At 42.4% G+C, this 16,764-nt stretch overlaps 1 protein-coding gene across 10 annotated transcripts in view; it reads right to left on the minus strand.

Annotated features, from left to right (window-relative positions):
- Positions 1-16,764, minus strand: part of Lrrc7 (leucine rich repeat containing 7) — a 432,681-nt gene that overhangs the window by 296,042 nt on the left and 119,875 nt on the right. For all 10 annotated transcript variants that reach the window (XM_008846094.1, XM_029569851.1, XM_008846095.1 and 7 more), the window contains one exon: positions 6,651-6,768. In XM_008846094.1, coding sequence (XP_008844316.1) covers positions 6,651-6,768 — 118 coding nt within the window. The remainder of the gene's footprint in view (positions 1-6,650; positions 6,769-16,764) is intronic.

Raw genomic sequence — 16,764 nt, forward strand, 5'->3', positions numbered from 1 at the left:
TAGTGCTTTATTATCTCCAATCACTCCCCTATGCAGTAGACCGACAGCTGCATGCTCTACGTGAGTGCAACAACTTGAGTACCACTGATCGCCATCTCCCTAGTTCAGTGTCCCATATATATACAAATTATGAACACAATGTATTCACCTTAGGGATGCTGACAGCAAGATTACAGACTACTATTACTAATTTCATAACCCACACCCCCCAGTCAGGAAACACGCTTTTTTATTATAGTTACAAGGAGCAAAAGTTTTAAACAGTGGCCATTCACTTGGTGGTGATATGGACGTCAGCGAGGGGTAAGAAATCAGCATCTGGTAAGATTACAAACTCATGCAAACCCTACAGAAAGCAGTGTGGAGAACTCTTAAAAATCTAAAAACGAACCTACCATTTGACCTAGTTGTACCACTCCTTGGCATATACACAAAGACAGAGACACTTGTACACTTGTACATCCATGTTTGTTGCTGCTCTTTTCACAATAGCTAAGAGATGGAAGCAACCTAAGTGTCCCTCAGCTGACAAGTGGATAATGAAAATGTGGTTCATTTATATGATGGAGTTTTACTCAGCAGTAAAGAAAGATGAAATCATGAAATGTGCAGGTAAATGGATGGATCTAGAAAGTTCTATACTAAGTGAAGTAACACAGACTCAGAAAAATAAGCAATGTATCCTTGCCCTGATTTGTGGACCCTAGCACCAAACCTTATAAGTGAGTACATATCCTGATGTAATTGCAGGAATAATTAATGCAGTGTAAAGGAACCAGGGAGGTAAAGGGAAAGAAGCAGCCTGAGAGAAGAATAGAACACAAGTGTTATAAGGGAGAAATGGATAAATGGAGGCATTTAAATGGGAGGGGGAAGGAGGGAGGACTATAAAAGGAACTAATGGGGCTCAGGCGAGGTGGGGCCATGGGAGAAAAATGGGGACAGGGGGACACTTCAAATGGGGGAAGTCATGGTGCAAGGGCTAAACAAAGAGAGAGGGAGAGAGGGACAGGGAGAGAGAGAGAGGAAGAAAGAGAAATAAAGCCTAGCTAGGCTAAAGAAACAGAGGTAATCATATTAGTCCAGCAACCTAAGGACAAATTACATATACAATGTCTCCAAATGAGCCCATGTGCATAGCTAAAGGCTAAGTAACAAGAAACAGTGCTAGACAGGAGAAACCTTCCTTTGAGTGTTGATCAGGGTGGTCTAAGGGACTCCCAAAATTACACAGTCTATAGCCACAGCCCTTGATGGCCTCCCAGAACTTGAAGGTAAGACCCTATTGCTGAAGATAGGACATAATTTGGACACAGGATTTGGAGCAATGGAGCGGGAACTGTCCTAGAAGGGATGAAAGTTATAAAACAAAAGACTTGAAACACTTAGAAATAGCTAACAAAATGTGTGCAAACCAGGCTGGCAGAAGGTCTCAGTGGGTAAAGGCACTTGCCCCCAAGCCTGATGACCTGAATTTGATCCCTGGAACCTGCATGGTGTGGAGAACTGGCTCCTGTGGGCTGTCCTCCTACATCCATATCTGTGCTGTGGCGCGCGTGCGCGCGCACACACACACACACACACACACACAATTTAATTAATAAAAATTTTAAAATGTGTGCAAACATTCTTGAAGAAAATTATAAAACTACTGAAAGACATAAAGTAAGACCTAAGGGAAATGGCAGGTTCATATTTACCATCACAAGACATCAGTTCTTCCCAGGTTAATCTTTAAATTCAAGGAAAGTTTGTCATTCTACAAGACTGTTATTGTATCTGAACAAGTCCAACTTAAAACTCTTATGGACTTGAATACAAAGAACAGCAAAACACATATGAAAATGAAGGAAGGGAAAGAAGGACTTGGATTTTCAGATAGTGAAACTCAATAACCAGCTTAACGATCAGAGCGGTGTATTGATGGGCTGGGAACAGCTCAACAAGCCAAGACAGTGGATGGAGAGCCTGGTGGCTTCCGTACCCAAGTCAGTTGGGAGATAGTGGAGCAACTCATCTATTCACATGGAAAAAAATAAATTTTCATCTTATATGTAGCACAAAAATAAGTTGTAAATTAAGGAAAGACTTGAATGTAAAAAGAAAAACCAATAGTTTAGAAAAAGCACCTTGTGATATTAAAGTACTGAAAAGCATCTCGACGTGCTGTAAAGACACGTACCATAAACGGAGGAAGGCTAAAGCTTACACATAAAATTTGGCAATTTCTTTATGAAAAATGGCATTTCAAACAAAGTGAAAAGGCCTGCCCCAGGTTGGGAGGCCACCTTTATGACCCTCACAAGCAACAAGAGACTAGAGTTCAAAATATAGCTTTCAAATCTCCAAGAGCCCCCAAAGCAACCATAACAAAAGTGAAGCATGAAACATGTACAAACAGCTGGCCACCATCGGTATCTTCTAGACCCAGCTGATTTTCTGCCATTTAATGTCTCCAATGTCCCCCGTGTGGGTAAAGATGTGAGGTAATGGGGTCACCTCTGCCTCAACAACCAGGTCCACTCACTCATCGAGGAAAGATATCAGAAGGGGGATGGAGAACAAGAACTTGAAGAATCTATGAAACGTGGTGCTTCTTCACTGAGAACTTAAACACATTAACTCTGACAGCAAGAGGAGGTGAAAGGATGCAGGTAAACATGTATACATGTGTGTGTAAGTGTGAGTGTGTGTATGAGAGTTTATGTGTATGATGTGTGTTTGACTGTGTATGAGCGTGTGGGGGGTGGGGTGTGCGTTTGGGTGCACGTGAAACGTCTTTCTGGAAGTACAGAGGACTCTGTCTGGACAATAGGATTCGTCTAGGGAGGGAGGAATCTGGGCCAAAGAAATGACCCAGCTCTTTGTGTCCCAAGGGGCCAGCATGGTGTGGCCGGCGATGACTGGAGGGCAGCAGCAGAAGAGCTCAGAGTGGAAAGTCAAGGTCGGCTGTAACCAGCCTCTGCATGAACTTGTGCATTAAGGGTTCCCTTACCTAATTCAAGCGTGTTTCAGTCAGGTCTCTGCTCGGACTGGTGAGTCCCTGCATGGGTCTGTCTGGAGACCCTGCTTGTCACTGAACAGGCCTGCCTTGTCTCTGCTCCCAGCAGGGATCACAACTGACAGTGTGCAGTGCCGACGCCACACTTATTTACTGCTCCTGCTCTTTATTTGACAGATTCCCAAAACATGCATTAAGCTCCTTGAGTGACTGCCCAGGTCTTTGTTGCAGCACAGAGACAGCCTGTAGCCTGATGTTCTGAAGGGCTGTTGCATCACTGCCAGCAGTGGCCAGTGCGTCCTCATAGCACACCCTCACATTCACACTTGCATTGTATAGTGGCCTTCCATCTCATCCATGTGATTTGGTGTACACGTTTCCAGAACACAGAGATTTAGAGACAAAGTTAGGCATCAGTTTCAAAGACTTCTAGAGATGTTCTCAGACTTCCTTCTGAGGTGAGAACCGTAGCTTATGATTTCTTGTGGTGAGAATGCTACTCAGAATTATTATATGCTCTCCAAAGCATTGTTTCTCAGGAGATTAAGGTTATATGTGGTGATATGCTGTCATCTTATCATCTTTAAAACTAAGACAGATTTTTATTTCTTTGCCCTGTCTACTAAACCCACCTTGGGGCCAGATGTGGTATTTGGCTAATGACATTTCTTAGAAATTATAATCTGTCCAGGGACCCACACCCTGCAGTCTCTTATTCTCTACCCTTTGGCCAGTTGTAGTCTTTTGTGTTCCTTGCCCTCTGTTGCTTGAGGAAGCTTGCTGATGAGAGTTGAGAGAAGTATCAGTGTTCTCTCTACCGCTTGTTCCACTATGTTGTGAGTCTTAGGTGTAGAGGTCCTATTGTAGATGTGTCACTTAGGGCTGGGCATCTCATATTGTATATAATCAGTTGTGGAACTCTAATAGTCTCCATCTGTTGCTTAAACACTCATTCAGGGCTCAGAGACCATTGTGGAAGAGAGGGCATAAAGATTGTAAGAGCCAGGGGAGGAGGTGCAGGACCACAAGGAAACAGAGTCTTACAGGCTCCTGGGACCTTGTTCATGTGAACTTACATCCATGGTGACAGCATGCACAAGACCCACCAAACTCAATCAGACAAAACCCAGTACAGAACTGGGGAGATGGGCAGGTGGCCACAACTCTGACAAGGAACTATTGGCAGCTGATCTCTGCTGGGTGTGGGAGAACTGATCTTCTTTGAGGGAGTGATGCTAGGCAGGTTGTACAGGCTCCAGTGAATGACTCACACCAAGAGACACCTGAATATACAAACTTGACCTGATCGGCCTTAGTATATATCACAAAATGCATGAAGTCCTTTGGGCAGGCTATGGGGCAGGTGCAGGTAGGGAAGCTGGGGGGAGGGCTAGACATGATTAAGACGTATTGTATGAAATCCACAGAAATTCAATAAAAATATATTTAAAAATTATAATTTGAAGATAGGGTGATATATAAATGTATATAAGCACATAGGTAGTAATAAAACATAGGGAATGTCAAATGAATTTACATTTTACTTTATTTTTATTTATGTGTCTATATGCATATATGCCATGTAGTGTGTGGATGCCTGTGGAGGCCAGAGAAGAGTGCGGGATGCCCCAGAGCCTCAGTTACAGGCAGTTGCGAGCCTCCCAATACGGGACTTACTTCAGGCCCTCTGCAAAGGCAGTACGTGCTTTTAACTGCTGAGTCATCTCTCCAGTCTCAATCAGCTTATTCTTCAAAGAAGAAAAGTGGCCCCACCTTCCAAGGGGTCTAAGTCTGACTGCCACTCTCTCTCTACATGTACACGTTGGTTTGGCGTTGTAAAATCCCTGAGTGGTAAGTCAGGCTGGTGTGGGACGCTGTCTGTGTTCTTGGTTGCCTCCTTCCACCAGAATGCTCTTACCTATTCAGGGGAATCTTCAAACTAGATCCTGAACTTGAACTCTTTTCTATTAATGCAACAGTCTTAATTAGTCTTCCTATTCTCTAAGAATTTATAATTATAATTTGTGCAATATAATTAAGTATTTCACTGAGTACTGTTTTAGAGATTACTGATTATTGGTGCCAGTCTTGCTGTCAACTTCATGATGACTGTCAATCATTCACTCATGAGTTCCTTCAATAAATATTCATCAAGCTCGCCTGAAGCATTACATACTCTTGACGATGGAAATATGGAAGCACACAACAGAAAATCCAAAGGTGAAATTCAAGTAAGGGGACTGACTGTAGACTGTCCAGAAAGCACACGTCAGGCCAGTTTGAACACGGAGAAACGGAGGGGAAATGGGCTGTGCTTTTAGAGGACAACACCAGCAGAATCCGAGTTAGAGGACAGGGTGTAGGGAGGTCTGCAGGAAGGACACCTGAGCCAGTGCCAGCATCTACGGAGAGTTCCCACAGAAGAAGAGACCAGGCCTCTGGGATGGTGTTGTGGATCTGTGAGGCATCAGGCATCTTAGGGATGTTATATGTGCATATGAACAAGGGATTTTCCCAGCAGTCTTTAAACAAAACTGTTTACCCAGAATGTCAAGCCAGGGCTATCTAAGTCGCATTCATCTTGGCTTGGCTTGGTTATTGCTTTATAAGGAACCTTCCCTGATAATGGATTCCATCCTTCCAAGGATGGCCTGCAGGCTGAATATAGTTTTACCCACAGCTGTTTACTCAGTCATCCATAGTCACTTGCCTAAATGTCTAAATCACTTCCTAGAATGCATGTTTTTGTGGGGTGAGACCTGCTTTCTTCACACCGTGCCTGTCCTCATGGTACCCAGTGAAACAATCACAGCACTGCTTATGTGTGGTCATATGCACACATTTCAACCCGACACTTGATTATGGTGGAGATGTGCTTTATGTCCCCAAAGCACCTGGTCACAATCCTTTGGGACAGAGCTTTGCTTTTTTCTATCAAACAGGCAGCTGAAGTCATTTGGAACAAGGTCTTAATGTATCAGTGAGGACACCAGAGACTTTCTGAAGCTCCAGCTTTCTTTCCCAAACCCCCAGATGAAATAGCATCACGGACACCAACATTAGCAACAGTGTCAACAAAATCACCAGGTAAATGAATTTCGCCCAAAATAAGCAGATACTAGCAAGCTTTGATGGTTTTCCAGACTCCGCTCAAGGTACTTGGGATATATCAGCGACCCAAACAAAAATGCCTCTCCTGTCAAAGATGGAGTTCACGATCTAGGGCAGGAGAGGACAGTCAATAGCTACAGCCAGTAGGTAAGCTGTGATGCGGTGAGGAAGTACAGGCTGGAGCAGAGGGGAGACACGGAAGGCAGAAGTGAGACGGACAGTTGGACTCGTGGACAGGAGGTGTCTGAAGCATGTTGGAGACTCTGAGAACGAGGAGACGAGCAGAGCTGAGGATGAGGAGGCGCCCAGGAAGTTGGGTCACAGATCTGAGTTCAGAGAGGAATAAAGCCTGGGGGAGCCAGGCACCTTGTGAGAGGGGAGGGGGAGGTTCGCTGCCTTTGAGGCTTATGAGTTAACTCTTAAAATTAATAGAGCTTCAACAAAATCAAAGGAAAAGTTATTTTTATCACCCGCTAAGAAAAACTAAAAGAAATTTTCATTAAAAAGATATGAAGGTACTTGGAGATTAGAATCTTACCATTTTTACTGATGTCGAGTTCTTTAAGATTAACTAGGCTAGCAATGGAGCTCGGCAGGCTGGAGAGGTCATTGTCAGGGATGCTTAGTTTCCGCAGAGCTTGACAGTTGAACAATTGCTGGAACAGAAAAGAACCACTCGCTAATTAGGCCCAATTGGTTAAATCCACTGGGATGTAGACTTAAAAATTCAAGTCACCATCTTTTGTAAATGTGAGGTAAGGAACAGTGAGAAAAGCACGGTTCTCCTCCACACGTGTGAAAGGCACGGTTCTCCTCCACACGTGAATTGCTCGCTCCCTGGAATGGCATCACAGTCCACCCTGGTGATGGTGCCTCAATGTGTCCTTCCTACAGACACAAGCAAAACCCAACCAAACGGAGAAGCCATCTGCAGTTACCCGCTTCCACCCCTGCAGCTACTGAGGTATCACTTTGGTTCTCTACCCTGTGGTCACATTAGATGTCATAGTCTCACTTCCTTCCTGTCACACTGAATCCATATTTCATGCTCTAGAGCCGCAATCCCTCAGAACGTGAATACTTCCTTTTGAGTGTCATCCCGTCCATTGCCTCGTAACTTACTAGTAAATGAAGTCCGTAACTTTTGATACCTGATGAAAAATTCAATTAGGTTTGATTCATTCTAACAGCCAGAACACTAACGAGCCATGCGCTGAAGAGATGCTTCTGGAATCCAGCATCTTTACACCACTGCTAGAGGGAGGCTCAGGGTAGTTTCCTGTTCCACTCCCACGGCACTGGTCAATACAAGGAGTCTAGCGAGGGGTAAAGCAGCTGGCATTTCAGTGCTTAATATTTTTAAAATACTTTTTATAAATTCTGTTTATTTGTGTGGTTGTTTTGCCTGCACATATATCAGTGCACCGTGTGTGTGCAATGTCCACAGAGATCAGAAGACAGCCTTGGAACTGGAGTTAATGAACAGTTGTTAGCCACCATGTGGGTGCTGGGAACTGAACGTGGGTCCTCTGAAGGAGCAGCCATTGGCCCCTGGAACTGGAGTTAATGAACAGTTGTTAGCTACCATGTGGGTGCTGGGAACTGAACGTGGGTCCTCTGAAGGAGCAGCCATTGCTCTAACCACTGTGAAATCTCTCCAGTTCCTCAATATAGGTGTTTGAAAAACAAAAAAATCTAAAGCTGGGGCTGGAGAGATGACTCAGTGGTTAAGAACACTGGCTGCTCTTGCAGAGGACCCAGGCTCCGTTCCCAGCACCCACATGGTGGCTAACAACTGTCTGTAAATCCAGTTTCAGGGGATCCACTGTTCTCTCTGACTTCTGTGAGCACTGCATGACACAGGTCTACTTACATACATGCAGGCCATATGCTTATACACATAAAAATGAATAATAAAATATTTTTTAAAAGCAGAATGTTTTGTTAGCTCTGTCCAACTTGACTACCATGAGACATAGACAGTTGGGGGAATTTCTTATTCATTTCTGGAGGAATTATCTTAATGAGCTCTTTTCTGTTTGACATTTCTAATTTTGCTCTGCTGAACCTGCACAGATGAAATCTGGTAACCATGACTATGTGGTATATTTAACTAGCACTCCTTCCTGCATTTAATTCATTATTATAGGAAAAAACAATGTAGCACATGGCTGGTATTTCTTAACTCATTAACTTTCTAAAAAGTAGATTCTGTGACTTGTTACGTAAGAGGAAATATGAAGTCTCCTACTTTGGGTTAGTCATTTCTGGTTCTTTATAAAAGATTATTTGCTACTTGATGTAATGTCAGAATTAATTTTCAGCATTTTATATAGAAATGTACTTATTTTTATAAAACTTAGAAAAGAGACATTTAATGAATGGATTCTTTAAAGAGCTGTCCCCTAACCACAAATTTCCTTCCTTAAGGAACAGGAAACCCTTGGCTACAATCACAAGTTAAAATCAATTAACTTCTAGTCTGTCATTCTAGTAAGTTGATACAATGTGTCATCATGTGATGTACTTACAGATTCATAGTCAATTATTTCATCTGTGATTTGGGTAGGACTCACTAACGACTCTGAGCTGATCACTATAATTTTAATTGATGGTCAAACTAATGATTTTTAAAATACAGTTTTTAAAGTCTCATCATAACAACTAAATTCTCAAATGCATTCAAGAAGTCCTAGCATTCTTCAGTGTTAGATGAGGTGATATTAAGAAATAGAAAAGGAAGATATGGAAAGTCCTTAATCTGCTCTCTCAGGGAGAAGCCAGTCAAGAGCCCGGCTTGAAATCAGATTGGCGTCTGTCAATGCTGATACTCCTGTTTACTAGCTATGCAGTGTTATCTCTGAGCCCATCAGTTCTCTTGCCTATAATGTTAATTACCCAACTTGAGAATTTCTGAGAAAATTAAAGCTACTCACACATTCTATCAATTCTAAGTCCACATATTTGACATTTGGAATGTACCTTACAATCAAGAATAAATTATGCTGAGTGTGGTGGTACACATTTTTAATCCCAGCACTCAGGAGGCAGAGGCAGGGGCAGGCAGATCTCTGTGAGTTTGAGGCCAGCCTGGTAGCGAGTCCCAGGCAGCTGGGGCTAAAGGGAGACCCTGCTTCAAAAACCAAACAACAACAAAATCCAAAACCAAAAACACCCCAGTAAGTTATTATTTTTAAGGACTACCCTTTCTTCCAAATACTACTATAGTAATGATCTATCTCATAATTAAGGGACTGAGATTTGGGTAATGAAGACTTGTGAAGGCAATAGCACATAGGGAAATTTAATAACTGCTACCAATTAATAAATCATATATCCTCAGCAATATGGAGGTCTGTTCGCTACTTCTCTGGACAGTCTTGGAAGGCAGATCTTGCCTGGCTCATCCCCCTGTATCACCTGTTCTCCCTTCCATCTCCCACAGTCACTAGCACGCCTTCCTGTTCTCATTTTATGCTGAGCCAATATTTTTGAGAGTATGTGTAGCTAATTAAAGGGAAAATGAGCAGGCACTGAATTCCAGCTGAGACAGGCAGATCTGGTAAACAGTCTCAGTGGAGTCTGAGATTCAGATCAAGTTTCTTATGTGATTGAACTTTTTTCCGTGAGTCAAGCCTGCTACAAAGTGACAAAGAAGTTAAGGCCCTTGAACAGCCTCCTCGCGATTTTAACTTTGAGTGAAAATGAGGTGAGGCCTGATTATGAAACAGCTGTAATTTTTCAATGTAGGAGACATAGGAAACATAATTAATAGCTAATTAGAGGGGGACTGTTAACAATCACGGCTGTCCTACTTTTCACTTGCTAATGATTTCTCATATTCCAAAAATAATAAAAACGTTTGAGTCTGAAAATGGTTTTGTGCTGGAGTGTGATTTCTCTTTAGTCCTGGGAAACAATTTAACTCTGAAGAAATTCTTCTCAGAAGAGTATGCACCTTAAATTACTGACTCTGAAAGAGGCTTTTAGAACTGAAGCACACACCCTTAGATGTTTTATAGTTGTTGTTGTGATCCTGCCAGAAAGGCCCAAAAGTTGAAGACAAAAATATTTGGGGCTGAAAAGAGGTTCCAAACTATTGTTTTACTCATTAATTCACATGAAACTCCTCTTTGATGCCTACTACAGACTAGACAGAAGGCTGTGAGTGCAAGAGGCACCCTGTGAGACATGAGGACCCCTCAGGGTTCATCCTCTGCCCCTGAATACCCAGATGCATATGTAAACGTCCTGTGAGCAGAAGCACGGGTAGACATGATGGAAACGCACACACAGATCCGGGCTCCTGACCTGGTTGGGACCGAGCACCGGAAAGAAAGGAGGAAGTATCTGCAAAGGCGATGACGGGGCCTCCTGCCAGAGTCGGTCTGGGGAGGCAGAGGACGTGGAGGAGGGGCGGTACAACGCATCTTTTAATTGTAGTTTCAAACCAGTTTCAGGTAGTCACTTGGCAGCATAAAGAGATTTGAATCTGTGAGTGTCTGAGCGTATACCTGTGTGTGCTGTGTTGCGTTGCCCTCGAGGGCCAAGCTGAACTGAACATGAATTGCATCTGAGCTGGGGAACTTACAGACTTTATCATGACAACAAAGTTCCAGTGAGCATGGACCTGTTACAAAGTGCTAAGTAAATGATGGGATAAGCTTATAGAGTTGCCAAAGCAAAACAAAGGCACACAACGCAAATGACGCAGGCATCAGGGTATGAGATGAAAGTGAGTGTGTTTGACATGAACTAAAGGCAGGATTTGAAATTGTGGTGATGAAAGATTATCAAAGAGAAGTCAATAAGGGAAAAGATTAATTCAGATGGAGAAAGCAATGATGCATTAGATATTAGGGAACTGTTAGATGACTTTACCAAGAAAGACACCAGGTCGCTGCGAAGACTCAACACAGAGGAAAGAATGACAGGTCTTTTGGGGACACTGGGAAAAGTTGGTGGAGAAGAAGATTAAATCACTAAAGAACTCCAAAACCATGCGATCCACCCATCTTCAGATTGAGCAAGCTCAATGGATTCTGAAGAAGATACCAATGAATCCAACCCAGATTCGTGTGAAACTTCAGAGTGCAAGGATCAGAGGACCTTGAAAGTTCCCAAGCCGTGTGAAGGCAGGAAGAACTAGCTCCAGGAGTGTGGAAGTTAGCTACAGTACACGGCAATTTAAGATCATCTTTCAAAGTAACTAGACAAGATTATGTAGCTCTCAACACATAAACATGACAAATGTTGGAGGAGATCGAGGTGCTAATTACCCTGATTTGATCATTACACATTGCAGACATGTATCAAATTATCTCATAGTAACTCATAAATACAGGCAAATATTGTGTCAATTTAAAACAGAGCAGAGCAGAGCTGAGTTCTCAGCAACAATTAGAACAGAGATTCTTTAGATGTTAGCTTGAAAGTCCAAGAGCAAGTAATCTCAGATCTGCAGTCATCTTTTAACAACAACAAAAAGGTATGGAACAGCATTTCAAAGGGCAAACTGAGTTTACTAACAAGAGATTTTGACTAAAGCATCTGTCAAAAAGTATCTTCTGGTATAAGGGAAATGATTCTAGAAGAAGAGGTCAGAGCAGAAAGGACTACCAATAAATTTAAAATATATGTAAGCTGGAAAGCACATTGGTCACACAAAAAGTCACTGACTCTATAAAGCAAAGTGACTAGTTATTGGATTAATAAATAGGACAGACAAAATTCTGAAGAACTAAATTGTATCTGTTGGGAGAAAGATGATTGGAGGAACATTCTCTGATTTCACCATCATTTGGGAGGAAGGTAAAGAAAGAGCTGTAGATTACCCTTAGACCGAAGCTAAATATCCATGTTTAACAACAAACATGCGTAAAGAAGGTTTGCTGAAGTCATGATTTCCTAGTTGGAGAGGCAAAATAAATGGAATGTGATGAGAGGAAAAAGGTATTATATAACAATTATTTTATGTTTTAAGACAGGGTCTCAGTTTGTAGCCTAGGCCCACCTCAAACTCCTGGTAAGTCTCCTGCCTCAGCCTACCAAATGCTAGGACTATGGGCACGAGCTACCATGCCTGACCAAATATATAAATGAAAGGTCTTTACTGCTCATCCCCTTGAAGGATCAGGGACCACTGTGGAAGAGGGGGTAGACGGAAGGTTAGAGCCTTAAAATAGGGAGAAGAGCAGAAAAATGCCACCTTCTGGGCAAGACAATCTGAACTCACCCCAGCCGTGGTGGCCTTCACTGGGCTGTCAACAGTCAGGCATGGATGTGTGTGGGGGTGCCCTTCATGAATAGACTGATAGATTCTGGGGGAGGGGTCGCCATTATCTATAGTTGTCTCCTGACTGGTCAGCCCACTAGGCACCAAGGAGCAGCTCCAAACTGAAGGCTACACAGACAGTCCTGGTTCAACTCAGTGGGTCACAAAACAAAGCCATGAATCTGGGGAAGGGACTTGTAGGGAGAAGAGGGAGCTGCAGGGGTGGGAGGGAAACAAGAGCAGAGCAACCAGGGTGCAATGGAACAGAGAGGGTGCAGGAAGAGTTAGTGTTTACGTCTCAAAAGTCTTTGGTGGTTTGAATGAGTGACCCCCAAAGCCTCCAAGTACTTGGCTATTTTGTCTCCAGTGGGTGGTGTTGCTTTGAGAAGCTTTAGGAGGTGTGGCCTTGCTGAAGGAAGCATGTCACTGGGGGCGGGTTTGGAGAGTTCTTAAGCCTGACCAGATTTCCAGTCTCTCTGCTTCCTGTGTCTGCTTGAAGATGTGATTCCTCGGCCTTCAGCCCTGGCCACCTCTGCTGCCGTATCTCCCCTAACACTGTGGACTCTAACCCTCTAAAATCATAAATGAAATAAATTCTTCCTTCTATAAGATGTCTTGGTCATGGTGTCTTACCAGCAACAAAAAAGTAACTAGAACAGTCTTTATAAATAAATGCTGAAAAATGAAAGACCAGGAAGTAGAAAAACAGATAAAAACGCCCCAATGTAAAGAAGTTAAGAAATACATAATACATCAAAAACATATAAATACATCTGTATAAAAATATATCAATAACTGCAATCAGTAAAATATATCAATCTTTCCAATTGAAAATAGGCTGTCAGATTAGATTAAAATTTAAAAATTAGGTCATTGAGATGCCTCAGCAGGCAAAGGTCTTGGCTGCTGGGTCTGATGACCTGTGTTCAATTCTCAGAGCTATGTGGTGATGTGGTGGAAGGACCAGCTCCTGCAAGTTATCCTCTGATCTCCACATATGCCGTGGTGTGTGCGTGTGCACACACACACACACACACACACACACATGCACACACAATACATACACACATACACACACAATACACATACACACACATGCACACACACAATACATACACACACATACACACACAATACATATACACACACACAATACACATACTTGCTCACAAATAAAACAAATGTAATTTACATACACACACAATACACACACAATACACATACACACACATACACACATGCACACACATAATACATACACACATACACACACAATACACATACACACACATACACACATGCACACACAATACATACACACACATACACACACAATACACATACATACACATACACACACACAATACACATACTTGCTCACAAATAAAACAAATGTAATTTAAAAATCAATTGTAGGTTCTTTTCTGGTATGAACCTCCAAACTCAATGGGATTGGTTTGGCATGGAGTGCTTTTTTTTAAAAAGTAGCATATGGCATGTTTGCAGCTCTGCACTAGACATAAACTATTTCAACAAATTTCAAAGAATTAGTAATCAAAGTTTACATCTAGAAAAATAGTGCAAATAAGCTATAAATTTTAATAAATATTTTATCATTTTTATTTCATATGTATGCATGTATTGCCTGCATGTAGGTAAGTGCACCCACATCATGCAATGCCTGCGGAGGACAGAAGAGGCTGTCGGATCCCCTGGGACTGGAGTTATGGACAGTTGTTAGCTGCCATGTGGGTGTTGGGATTCGAACCCAGGTCTTCTGCAAGAACAGTCAGTGCTCTTAACCGTTGAGCCATCTCTCCAGTCCCGAGTAATAAATTTTAACTAACAAATTATTTAAAGTTTTATATATTAACATATAATTAAAAACAAAATTAAAAATTTCTGCTTCAAAAAAGAAACAATTACAAAAGACGAGGGATCTGGTATCACGTATGTAAAGCAATGCTATACAGCTAGGAGGACGTCTAGCTTCCGATATCTGCACTGGAAATGAATGAGCTAAGCAGCTGGAGGAGCCTGGGAGGAGAGGGTAGAGTACGCCTGCAGCACTGTCCAGGGAGGAGATTCCAGGAGCCCAGAGCAGTCCATGCAGGGACGGTGGGGACAAGAGCCTGAGATGCTCTGAAAAGAGCTGTTTTATGGATTTCTTTGTACTCTTACTATAAAAAATTCATGAAGCCGGGTGTGGTGGCGCACACCTGTAGTCTCAGCACTGGGGAGGCAAAGGCAGGCGGATATCTGTGAGTTCAAGGCCAGCCTGGTCTACATAGTGAGTTCCAGGACAGCTGGGGCTACAGGGAGACCCTTTCTCAAAAAGACAAAAACAACAACAACAAAAAAGTTCATGAAATTCTACTTTATTGAGCATGGTGTTTGGGGAAACCTGAATCTGTGTTTGAGGACTGTGGTCACTCATGATAGGCTCCAGAATAAGTTATCTCTTTTACTTTTTGATGTTTAGGTTGTTAACCTTAGCCTTTAATGGCTGCACCATCTCTCCAGCCCAATATCTTCTATTCTTAAAAGCAAAACAAAACAAACAAACAAACAAACAAACAACAACAACCAAAACCTCAGGAAATATGAGACTGGAAAGACAGCTCAGCAGAGGACTGGGGTTTGGCTCCTAGCACCCACATGGCAGCTAAAAGCCATTCTAACTCCAATTCCAGGAGACCTAACACACTCTTTTGACCTCTGCAGGCATTGCATGACATGGCTACATTTACATACATGCAGGCAATACATAAAAATAATAACTGAAATATTAAAAAAGGAAAGAAAATATAATAAAATGGGGTCTGGAGATGGGTCATTGGGAAGGGTGTTTACCATACATGCATGGGGACCTGAGTTTGAATGTCCAGCACCCATAGAAAGAGCTGGGTATGGCTGCAGGCACCTGTAACCCTAGCACTGAGGCGGGGGGTGGAGACAGGAGGATCCCTGGGGCTCTCTGGCCGCATTCTATCTCCAGATTCAGCAAGAGACTTTCTTTCAAGGGAATACAAGAGAGACTCATACATCAGGACACCTGACATCCTCCTCTGGCCACTGCACATATGTGTACAGGTACACACACACACACACACACACACACACAGAAAATATCGTGAACTGAATAAGGAAAAGTTATTAGATATAAAAAGTAATTCAATTATCAACTAAGGTTGAGAAAGGAAATTTGTGGTTCTAACACACTAACACCTGAACACAAAGAGTTCTAATATCAATGAACCAGTAAGTAAAGGAGCAAACAAAATGTGATCCTATATACAATGAATATTGCACAGTAACAAAAAGAACTACTGATTCTTTCAATGGCTTTTGGCTAAATATTTTAACATTTTTCTGACTGAAGGAAGCCAGATATAATTCCATTTATGCAAAAACTCCTCAAGACAAATATATTCTAGAGACAGAAAGCTGAACTTGATGAGTTGACAACAGAATTGTTCAGGGAAAGAGGACTGGGACCATTTAGAATGATGGACATTTTCTTTGTGATGTGGCTACAAGCAGCTTATATTATTATTAAAATTCAGAGAACTTGTAAAAACAATCCTTCTGTTTTACAGAACTAGCATTTCAATCAAGTTTTTGAAATTATGTATAAGAAGAGCCTGGTGATTCAGAGGAGGACAGAGGGCTTCTGGGGCATTGCTAGCATCTGATGACTGCTCTTGACCTTTAAGAAAGTTTTCTAGTGAAATGTACGTGTACAAGTGTGTACATAACACAGACCTTTAAACTTGGGATGACAAAATCACTTACTTCTCAGCCCTCTCCTCCTGGAGCCCACGCAGGGGTGAGACAACTCAGCTCATGAATTTTATTTGACTTGCTCCCTCATTTTCTGCATGCCTCTCTCACAGGTCTGTGACCCTAAAAGCACACATTGTTTAGATGCACCCGACTGGACAGAGAGACACTGGCTGTTTCTCCACAACTCTCTTGGCTCGGTGCTGTTAGGGCATGATTCCATTGTGACGCCAACAGCCTCCACTCCTTCTTGCTACTTGGGAGCGTCCTAGGGTCTCTTTGTCACTCAACTATTCAGAGCATTTTGACTCGTTTCCAAGGAATATTTCTCACACATTTGAGAAGAGACATACACGGAAGGATCTGAGTAGACACATATTCCCCATAATTCACTGCCAGTTTCCCCATATATGGCAGTCTTCTGGTTTCTCGTGCTACCTTTTAAAATATATTTTAATATTTTTATTTTATGTGTATGAGTGTATTGCCTGCCTGTGTGTAAGTGCACCTGTGTTGTGCAGTGCCCATGGAGGTCAGAAGAGGGCGGTGGATCCCTTGGAACTGGAGTTACATATGGTTGTTGGTGGCCATGTGG

Source organism: Nannospalax galili, unplaced genomic scaffold, assembly GCF_000622305.1.
Source record: "Nannospalax galili isolate Female #2095 unplaced genomic scaffold, S.galili_v1.0 scaffold442, whole genome shotgun sequence".
NCBI lineage: Eukaryota > Metazoa > Chordata > Mammalia > Rodentia > Spalacidae > Nannospalax > Nannospalax galili.